Here is a 12,136-nt window from a genome sequence, read left to right as displayed (position 1 = left end):
GAGGAAGAACAAACAACCTTCAGAGCAAGAACATCATTCACAGTACGAGCAGAGGAACAAAAACACACGCAGCAGCCCGGACCTCACCAGGTCATCTGACCTTGGAAAACAAGAAGAATCCCAAAATCCTGGAACCTCCGACACGGAGGCGAGCAAAAACAAGCTGAAGTCAGCAAGGCACCATGCAGGAAAGCCGACCAGCCCGTACGACATCCTGAAAATTCGGAGAAGATCCGTAACGCAGAGCGATTCACCAAGGCAAGAAGAAACTTCAAAGGAAACAGGTACGGAACTAGAACATACCCCAAATGTCCCAACATCCAATCCATATCACATACTATCAAAATGCTTCGCCAAAGAAAAAACAGACATGGAAATAACCCCCAATCCAACCACTGAGCCTCCTAACAACAAGCAAGCGAGACTTACAAACCCTAACCAAACAGACATCCCAGCACAGCAGCAAATTAACAATCCTCCACCAATCCACATTCACACAAGAATAACGGAATTCAAAACCCTAATAGCCACCCTAAAAGGCACATACGGAGATAAATTCATAATAAAATGTCTAGGAAACGAAACGAAAATAAAATTTCAAACTACAGAAGATCACAACAGCTTCAAAAACTTTTGCTTGGAGAATAGCATTCAATATCACACTTACTCCCTGTCAGGAGAAAAAACCATAGCCATGGTCCTGAAAGGGCTCCCGAAATTCACATCCACAGAAATAATAGAAGAACTAAAATTAAATAATGTAAACCCAATAACATGCACAGAAATCCAAAAAGACCCACACAATACACACCCAGTATACAAAATAACATTCGCCCCCGGAACATCACCCCAGCACGTCAGGAAGATAGGTATACTCTTCAGAGTAAGGATTTACTGGGAGAAGTATGACTCCAAAAAACCTTTCATCCAATGTTACCGATGTCAAGCACACGGACATACTTCAGCAAACTGCAACAAGAACCCAAACTGCGTCAAATGCGCAAAAAATCACTTAACCAAAGACTGCCTAAAAACCAGGGACACGCCCAGCCACATGTTTCAACTGCAAAGGGGACCACCCAGCAAATTATAATCAATGCCCAGCACTACCAGCCTACCTGGCCAAACGTGCGCACACTCAAACAAATCCTCGCCAACCACCAACTCAGAATAACACAATCCACGCACCAATACAAACACCTTCCTTTCCAACAAAATCACAAACCCACCCAACCTTACTTCACAGCAGAACATACGCACAAGCAACAGTAAGAAACAGGTTAGGAAACACTCCCCACAATCAATTTGAACCACCAAGCAACAACAGCGACTTCCAAAATATACATGGAATATTCCAATCAATTTCTCAAATCAAATCAATGTGCGACATAAAAACACTGATCACAGCGTTTAAAATGCTAGCGGACAAATTAAAAAACTGTACCACCAACACAGAAAGGCTCGTGGCCTTCCTGGAAGTATCTACGTTCCTCGATGACTAGAATACTCCTATGGAATCCCACTAGTCTTAAAAATCCCACTAGTCCAAGACACAAGAACTTCAACTCTTCCTAGAAACCCAAAAAATAGATATAGCTATAATAACTGAAACATGGCTAAAACCAACAGACAGACTACATATACCAAACTACAAAATATATAGAAACGATCGAACAATCCAAAAAGGTGGAGGAGTAGCTATCATCATCCACAAAAACCTCTACACAGAACACACCCCGCAACCACACACCACACCTATAGAATCAACATTTATAAAAAACAAAACCCACCATAATCATAGGAGCAGCCTACCTCCCCCAACAACAAAAACTCACACCACAACTACTAGACTCACTAACTACCCACAGATGCCATTTCATCATCGGAGGAGACCTAAATTCCAAACACAGGACATGGAACAATCCAACTGCAAACACAAACGGAAACATACTCTACAACCATATTAACAGCAATAATTACTACATCCTTCACAGTGACACCTACACACACAAAACCCCAAAAAGCAGGCACTCAAACATAGACATTTACCTGACAAATCTCACAGCACAAACTATCTGCCACACAATACAGGACCTCTCATCAAATCACCTGCCAGTCATCCTAACTATAGGCAACACAAACGTTCCATATACAAACAAACTACTAACACACACAGACTGGGACGCCTACAAAGCATCCTGCAACAGACATCGAATAAACCACCGCATTCACACAACCCAAGACCTAGACAAAGAAATCCACAGACTAAACGCTACAATACAAAACGCATATAATCAAGCCACTACTAAAACCAAAATATACGTCAGAACCTACACACCAGACCTAAAACTCCTCGAACTAATAAAAACTAGAAACAGACACCGCCGCAAATACCAGAAAACAGGCCACCCAGAGCATAAACTAGTAAGAAATTACCTCACTACACTCATAGACAAACACATCTCCCAAATAAAGCAAACCCACTGGCAACAAAAACTGAAAACCCTAACCACAGCTGACAGCTCACTATGGAAAACATACAAAACACTGCAAAACAAACCTAGACTCATTCCCCCATTGACAGCACAAGCATCAACAGCATACTCAAACAAAGAAAAAGCTGAACTTCTGGCGCATACCTTCCAACAAATACATCAAACCACAAGCTCCCAAACCTCACCATGGGAAACGGAAGTTCGCAACGCAATTCTAACCACATGGAATAACAATGAACCAATAGACACCTCATTTATCAGCCTAAGGCTAATCACCCAACTCATAAGACCACTAAAAAACAAAGCACCAGAACCTGACAAAATAACAGCCACACAAATCAAAAACTTACCCAGAAGACCCATACTACAACTGTATTACATCTACAGATACGCTTACAAGCACTCATACTTCCCAGACCCATGGAAAACAGCCAAAGTCGCACCATACCCCAAGCCAAGAAAAAATCCCACATACCCACAAAACTACAGACCTATCAGCCTACTTAGCATACTGAGTAAAATATTAGAAAGACATACTAAACAGACTAAACACACATCTGACACAAAATAATATCATTATAAATGAACAATTTGGATTCAAAGCAAACCATTCTACAATTCAACAAATCGTCAGAGTCACAGAACACATTATACTAGAATTCAACAAAAACCGATACACTGCAATGACGCTACTTGACATACAAAAAGCATTTGACACAGTTTGGCACGAAGGTCTAATACTAAAACTCCAAAATATTCAAACACCAAACCCCCTGATCAAAATCATACATAATTTTTTAACAAAGAGACACATTCAAGTCTCCATTGCCGGAGACCTCTCATCCCCAAAACATATAACAGCAGGAGTCCCCCAGGGCTCAGTCCTGGGACCAATACTTTTCAATATTTACATCAATGACATACCCACAAGGAACAAAGTTCACACAGCCATTTACGCAGACGATACAGCAGTATGCACCTCATCCTGGCAACCCAAACAAGCATAAAAAATACTACAACTACACCTAAACAAACTAATAACCCACTTCCAAAAATGGAAACTACAAATCAACGTAAGTAAAACAGAAACCATACTGTTCACAACCAAGAACAAAAAGCACACTGGCTAACTACCACCAATTACTGTAGAAAACAAACCAATAGAATGGAAAGCACAGGTAAAATACCTAGGCATCGTACTAGATAATAGATTATCATGGAAACAAACCATAGTAGACAGAAATCATAAAGCACTAGCCACTACTAGAATGCTATATCCACTCATCGGAAAAGGCAGCACGCTACCACACACCCATAAAATTCAACTTTACAAGGCATGTGTGAGACCAGTCCTCACATACGGAGCACAAGCATGGAGTTCAGCAGCACAAACTTACATTAAACTACCACAAACAACGCAAAATAGATTTCTCCGTATCATACAAAATGCACCAAGAGACTACCCAATACGTAAACTCCACGCAGAAACTAACATCATATACATCAAACAGTACATCAAACGCACGATAGAAAATACATACAACCACATGCATGCAAACCCACTAGTCAGCAACATAGGAAACTATGACATTCACAATATCCCGTTAAAAAAGAAACGTAATATCCCTAGGCTCTCTAAAACCGCAACAAAGACGCCAAAAATTTCATTTTTCGCGAGAGGAAGTGAGAGGGACGACTCTCTATCCTTGTCGTCAATCAAATAATCGCGAAGCGATAGAAGCTTCTGGAACAAACTAGCTCGCGATCCGCGGTAGACTCGCGGTTGTACGCGGGAGACCCGCGGTTTCGCGCGGGAAGCCACTTAGCGACGGTCATTAGCAACGGTCAAATATAAATACCACGGCCGCGGCGCGGCCAGGCATTCTTGCTGTACTCTGCTGGGAGAGAACGAGGTATTACCATCGGTCGCCCTTCAGAGTGGGAGAGTACGAAGCCTAGCTTTCGGACGCCCTTACAGCACAGGAGAGTACGGGGACTGACACCTGGGTCACTCTCTGGAGGAGAGAACGGCTGGACTATCCGCCGGGCGCCTCTTAGAGAGGAGAGTACAGGGAGGTTACCCGGACGCCTGAGGAAGCTCGGAGAGGATTGCTTAGTACTTCAGTTGGTATGGAGAGAACGGCTGGACTATCCGCCGGTCGCCTACCAGGAGAAGTGTGGGTGGACTCTCCGATCATACGCGTATCACTTAATATTGTACAGTACAGGAGCTATACCTGGGTCGCTCCTGGAATGGAGAAAACGGCTGGACTATCTGCCGGTCGCTTTCCAGAGAGTAGAGTACAGGAGGCTCATCGGACGCCTTCCCACAATAATTGTTATAAATCACTTTTCGCGTATTACATATAATATTGTGATAGGAGAGTACGGGAGCTATACCTGGATCGCTCCTGGAATGGAAAGAACGACTGGACTATCCGCCAGGCGCCTTCCAGAGAGTAGAGTACGGGAGGCTACCCGGACGCCTTACCACAGTAATTGTTATGAATCATTTTTATCCGTTTCGTTAATGTTGTAACGGGAGAGTACGGCTGCTTAAAGCCGAACGTCTGAAAACGAAAGCAACTGCTCGAACACTGCATTGATTTGTTCGAAATTATTCTGTATCAAACATTTAACATGTATCGACGAAAGATAAATAAACTTTTGTGTTTTTCCCAGATACCAAAGAAAATCCTTTCTTTCCAAAAATCCTACTACAGTTGGATTTAAAGAATTAGAATGGTTTCGAAGGATGCACATCGCCATCATATTATTTTTTTATGCCATTTTTTTCGGTATTTTCAAGGTCACCAACGTTTTTTTAAATGGAATGCTCTATTTCTTTTACGGTAGTTGGAAAGCTCATTCATTTCCAAGTAGGGTACATTAAAAAATAAAGTGTATCGTGAATCACCAACAACAGTATAGGATATGTAAGAACGAATTCGTGAAGCGTGTGCCACGCTTGCTTCAGGGACAATTCGCGACGACATGCGAATCATATGGATCAAACTGTCGTTAATATCTCATTAATTATTAGCTTTAGGACCAACAATGTTTAATACTTTTCCACCTGGAAATTAATGAGCTTTACAACTACCGTAAAAGAAATAGAGAAAATACCCAAAAAACAGGAATATTATGATGGCGAAGTGCATCCTTCGAAACCGTTCTAATTCTGATGTACCCATATTTTATATCTTTAAATCCAACAAAGATATTCAGGTGTTCTGCTTCTCGTGACTCACCCTGTATATAATATAATATATATGCGGTTCAATAATTCCTTTAGATAAGTTTTGGTAGCTTTATTATTAACTGATGCACTTACATGTTATGTAAGTAACATAATGAAATGTTACATAATGAAAAACATTTTTTAAGGTTATCAGACCAAAAATTTCTAGTAGTAAAGTCGGGATTAAGGGGGTATTCTAGCGTGACGGTTTCAAAAAATCGATTTTTTTACATATACCGAAAGCATAACACTTTAAAAATGTGCTCCTAAAATTTTATAGTTGTATTCGATAAAATAACGAAGTTATAGCTCGTTTAGTGTGACACATCAAAGGCCGGCGACAGGGAGAATGGAGTTTCGCAACGGTAAACCGCGTGGTAATCTCCACATATATGTGGAATTTACTTGGACTTGTGACAGAGGTTCGGAAAAGTGTATCTGAAATAATAATAATAATAGTTTATTAACACAAGTAAAGAAATAAAGTAAAACCCAAATGTCAACGTTAATTATAAAACATCCTCTCCTTTTTTGGCAGTAATTATATTTGTAACGAAGATTTCGTCTTCGACATTTTGCGACTGCTGCAAGCTAAAAACCTTAATTGTCGAAATTAGTTTACAACGCGTGAGGGGCTGACGGTCACATACAGCGCCCCTCCAATATACCACTACCATAAACCAGGGCCCGCTACCAAACCTTTCTAAGGTAAAATCAAGCACGTAGTGACTAAGTCGCGTGCCTAGGGAAAACCCAAGTTTTCCACTTTTCTGTCAGAAAAGTAGCGAAGGTGGAGCTTGTCAAAAACCAATGGAAATAGTTTTTGACGAAGACAAGCTCCACCCGAAAGAGCGCTACGCCCAGGTAAAACAATATCCAGGGTGTCTCAGCCGATTTTGACATCTTGATTTTCTCGCTATTGTTGCTCGTAGTGAAAAATGTTTCATAGGAGACTTGAATGATATCGAGTGAACGAGGTATTTTTTTATACATCAAACTATGCAGCTAGACCTTCTTTATAAAAAAGTACTGATCTATGTATGTCGAAAAGTTAGTAGTTTAGAGGATATTTCAATTTAAATAACTTAAATACTAAGGCATCATTTCTGCCGCACTAATTGTAAGACGTGAGCTCTGTTTATACCAATGTTAGACTAGCAAAGACGATTGATTGAGGTCGGTAGCGTTGGAATGTAAACATTTGAGAACTATTCAGTTATGAAAATCGTTCTTCAATTTGGGTTCACTTTCTGTAGACATCTGATCGTTCTATCCCTTTGTTCAGCGTATTATCGCTGAATGTTGCAAAATATCAGCCGATATATTAAATAACGTAGGCCAGTCCTTATTTCATCGATTTCAAAAATGCTGTGATGCAAATGGTCGTTATGTTGAACCATTCCTGTAAATAAACGCTAATGTCAGTACGAATTTTAGAATTATTTAAATTGAAATATCTCCTAAGCTACTAACTTTTCGACATATATATACCAGTACTTTTTTTTATAAAGAAGGTCTAGCTGCATAGTTTGATGTATAAAAAAAATACCTCGTTCCATCTAAAAAAACAAAGTTGACCTTCATATGACCTTGACGCGTCTACTTACGAAAAAACTAACACCAGAATATGCCACACTCGATACCATTCAAGTCTTCTTTAAAACATTTTTCGCTACGAATAGCGAGAAAATCAAGATGTCAAAATCGGCTGAGACACCCTGTATAAGAAGGAGCACAAAAGAAGAAAAGTAAGTTCTAAGTTCTCGGGTTTTTAGCGAACACACGACACGCGCTCACATTATATTAAATTGTTGCTAAATAAAGACTTGCTTCACGCATATTGTAACCCCTGCGTTACATACACTACCGGCCAAAAGTTTGGAATCACTGTACATTGTAAGTTACACAAAAATTCCCAGAAAAAAGTCAGCAGCTTTAAGAATTTTTTAACGAATTTCGTATCATTCAAATCAGTCGATATGAGATAAATTGCTATTTATCTCCGCAATATCAATATCAAGTCTATGAAAAGTTAGTAGTAGACTCAGTACTGATGAAAATTGAGAGGTGATACCAAACTTTTGGCCGGTAGTGTATTTAATAATGGATTTTTGCTCATTTTTAGAGTATTATCAGTAATGGGGATAACAATTGGTGAAAAAAAAAACTCGCATCAATCGCTCGGAACAACGCATAAGTGACTTCACTAAAAAAGCTTAAACGGATCGGAAAGAAGAAAGAAAAACTCAACAACATTTGTTTCAAGAAGAGGAAGGTCCCCTCTATGGTCCTGGACTAGCAGATTAATGATGAATAAAATATCCCTATGTAAATTGCAATTAAAACTTTAAACGTGTTTTTCTCGAAACCATGTTTTTTCAAATGGTTGCCACGATCTGGCAAAAACTACTGAATCAATCGAACTCAAATTTTATACATGTCTTCAGAACATGTGTGGCTATGGTCGGTAGAAGAATTATGCCAAAATATATATTTTTCTGATTTTTAGAGCATCTGAAAGACGAAAAAAATCGAAAAAAATCGATACTTCCTATTCAAAGTGCCGCCATTTTTTAAATTTTCAATATTTTTCTTTTATTCTACCACCGACCATAGCGACATGCATTCTAAATAAGAATCAATTGGATATTTTTAATTCAGATAAGCAGAACGGCTCAAATCATGCCTACCATCAACGTACATTCTTTTTCATGCCCGTGTTTGACGTGTTCCACAGCAGCCATATTTAATTATTTTTCAGCAAAAAAATTTGTAATCATTCTTCAAGGACAAATAAACAGAGAGGAATAAAGCTCATGTTAATAACTATTACTGAACTTCTATAATAAATTAGCAAAAAATGCCTAAAAAAAACTAAATGCCTAGAATACCCCCTTAATAGAAAGGCTCTTTGTTTTCTCTTAAATAATTGTAAATTTTTAAAGCTTTTTGTTTAATAATATTGGCGTCTAGGAGCATCTGTCTTCCTGAGCTATCCTCAATCTAAATACTGAGAGCTTTTACCATCTTCTCTTATTTTCTGCAGACTTTTCTATGTGGTCCGGATTGTTATTTCATTTAAAGGGTCTAGCCGAATAAAACATGGTAAAAGTGCCACCAAACCAAATTGATCTTGGTGCATATCATTCGAAGAAAACTCTTTCTGCCATGTATCAAACTGCTATCACTATTACTAGGGCAGTTACAGGGCGAAACGCAATTTACAGTTTAAGCTCCATTTCTCGTGTTCTGCTCAATGAAAACTTATGAAAAAAATCACAGATGTGCTACCCAATGACGTACATGTCTGTGAATTTTTTCAAAATTGTTGACTGCAAAATCGATTTTTACAAAATTCGGAAAGTTTATAAATGTTGTTTTTATATTGAAATTATCGAATGACCACGTTTGCATTCTTGCAGTATTAGTGTCTTGTTATGGATATTAATGTATAATTTTTTCAGATTTTTCGAAGTGGGGGACAACACCTAGAAAAATTAAAAACCGATATTTGTTTATATTAGGTCATCCCATAAGTTCGTGCCGTTTTTCGAGCGGTTATATATGTTAAGATTGTTTACATACCTTTCAGTTTCATGAAAAAACGTAATCCCCCTCTCGTTGTACAACTTCTTCCCATTTTTCTGGTAGGGCCATTATTCCGTCTCGATAAAAGTTCTCTTGTTTTTCTTTAAAATAATTTTCTAAGCTATTTTTGAGAATGTCAATATTTTCAAATTTTTTACCTACTAAAAAGTGTTGTAATGCTCTGAACAGGTGGTAATCAGATGGGGCAATGTCTGGGGAATATGGGGGATGTGGTAAAATTTCCCAATTAAATTCAGACAATTTTTTTGTAACGCTTTTCGCGACATGCGGTCTAGCGTTGTCGTGATGGAAGATAACGTTGTTCCTATTCACTAAACCTGGTCGTTTTTCAGCTAGTGCTTCCCTTAATTTTTCTAACTGAGTGCAATATTTGTCTGAATTAATGGTATCACCACTAGATAAAAGTTCAAAATAGAGTATTCCTTTATAATCCCACCATACACACAAAAGAACTTTACGTGGATGTAACCCTGGTTTTGCACAGCGTTGAGGTGGCTGATTTCGTTGGGACCAGCTACGTTTCCGTTCAGGGTTTTCGTAAAGTATCCACTTTTCATCACCAGTTACCAGGCGTTTAAGGAATGGCTCATGTTTATTACGCGCAAGTAATGACATGCACGCTGTCGTTCGTTCAAGACGGTTCCGTTCCGTAAGTTCATGGGGCACCCAAACGTTCAACTTTGACACCATCCCCATTTTTTTTAAACACCTATGAATCGTTGTCTTAGGTATTTTCAGAACATTTGACATCTCTTGAACTGTCAAACTTCGTGATTTTTCAACAAGATCCCGAATTTTATCTTCGTCTGTCTGAGGAGGACGCCCGGAGCGTTCCTCGTCTTCTAAACAGAAATTCCCAGCTCTAAAACGTTGGAACCACTTCCTACAGGTGCGAGATGAAAGCGCATTTTCTCCGTAAACAGCACATATGTTTTTCGTGCAATTGTTACAGAACTTCCTTTCCGAAATTCATATAACATGAGATGTCGAAAATGGATACGCATTTCACTCATGATTTTTTACTGTTAAAAGTCACTGTGTTCACTATACTACGATCTTATACCCACGAAAATCTGCTCTAGACTGTTCTCGATCAGCTAAGCTCAAGTGCATTGGTCCCTTATCGCCGTATGTCTATAAATCGGCACATGAAATGTATACACAAAAGTCCATGTTCATTTTTCTACAGTTGTTTGTTATGGTTATTAATGTAATTATGGTATATAATGTAATAAGTATGGTTTAATTTAATCTTCATCACTACCATTATTTATTACCGGATTTACCTGTTCAGCATCGAAGATTTTGCTAAGTATTTCTGCAGGCCTTACAATTTTTTTAATATATCGAGCATGCGATAAATAATAAACTATCGGCTAAACAAATTTATTCGACTAGACCTTTTCAGGTTAACGCAATACATATTTTTTCCCTTTTTAAGGAGACCTAAAATCTGTATTTTTAATTCTGGTGAAATGAAATGTTTTTTTTTTTTTAATATAGGAGACTTCAATAGAGGTTTATATATACATACATGTGTAAATATATAAGTATAAAAGAGCTAAAGTTACATTATGATCTTAATGAAGTAGTTCCTGGTTTACTATAATACATGTTTCTAGATCTGCAGGTGGTATTCCTGTAGAAAAGAAAAAAGGTACAGACATGCCACAATATTCGGTTTAGCAACTAACATTTCTACATTTAAAGGCAGTTGAAACCTTGACTTTTGTAAATTTTTAATTAGCTTTGCTCTTTGAGTTTCATAAAGTCTACATTGCTACACGATATGATTGATGTCTTCGCTTTCATAGTTACATTTAGCATTTAGGATTACTTACAATATTAACGCGAACAAGAGAGGCAGCCAGATTGCAATGTCCCGATCTTATAGGGTTTATTTGAAAAATAGAGAATTTATTAGAAATTGCCATAAGCGTACCATATTTTAGCACTGTCGCTATAATAATGTTCCAAGTACTTTTTTCCCTTAACAAGACCTTGTTCTCTAATCATGTTCTGAGTGTCCGATTTAGCTCTTTTTTTTTTCTGTATTTCACAAGTGTTGGTGAATGAGATTTTCGGTATATTGAGAGTGTCGAAGGATGTAACTGTTTTAGCTAGATTATATCTACATTTTCATTCCCAGGTATTCCTATGTACAAGAGGATACGGAATAACTTGATGGACCTGTTGTTCTGGTTGTCTTTGTTAAATTCATTATATATTTTTTTAATTTCGAAAACAGGGATTTGTTTTAACAGAGGTTGTTGCAGATTGCAGCCATTGTAGGGCATTTAGGGAGTCCGATAAAATAAAGGTGTTACAGTTTTTATTACCTAATGCAACGTTTACAGCGTTATTCAGGGCGACACATTCTGCCGTAAAGACAAAAGCGTTCTTGTTAATAGACTGTGTAATTTCGATATTTAATTCCGGGCATATACGAGGGTGAGTCAAAAATTATCCGCACTCCGGTTATATTAAAACTTCTGTTGGCCGTACTGTCCCATCTGCACTTTTCATATGACGTCACTATCTCTCCAGTCACTGCTGTGCAGATTTGAACGTTTTACGTCAATTCATTTTTCTTTTCTTTTTTTTTCGTTTTGAGGTGCTGGAACATCCTCCTTATAGTCCTGATCTCGCCCCATCAGACTATCACCTGTTTGGTCCCCTAAAAGGAGCTCTACGCGGCCGAAGATTCACGTCCGATGAAGAGGTGAAGACGGCGGTGCATTCGTGGCTCGCAGTTCAGCCGAAAACATTTTTTAACGAGGGAATACGAAAG

At 38.5% G+C, this 12,136-nt stretch overlaps 1 protein-coding gene across 1 annotated transcript; it reads left to right on the top strand.

The window, feature by feature from the left end:
- Positions 1 to 43: 43 nt before the first annotated feature.
- LOC108577246 (RNA-directed DNA polymerase from mobile element jockey-like) lies at positions 44 to 3,066 on the top strand (the record flags this gene model as incomplete). Its single annotated transcript, XM_017940379.1, has 2 exons — positions 44 to 539; positions 1,802 to 3,066. Coding segments are annotated over 2 exons (1,761 nt in total), but the record flags the coding sequence as incomplete, so codon positions are not given.
- Positions 3,067 to 12,136: the final 9,070 nt, after the last annotated feature.

Source organism: Habropoda laboriosa, unplaced genomic scaffold (assembly GCF_001263275.1).
Source record: "Habropoda laboriosa isolate 0110345459 unplaced genomic scaffold, ASM126327v1 scaffold710, whole genome shotgun sequence".
Lineage (NCBI taxonomy): Eukaryota > Metazoa > Arthropoda > Insecta > Hymenoptera > Apidae > Habropoda > Habropoda laboriosa.
The sequence above is the reverse complement of the archived record's forward strand: the minus strand, read 5'-3'. Positions and strand labels throughout refer to the sequence as shown.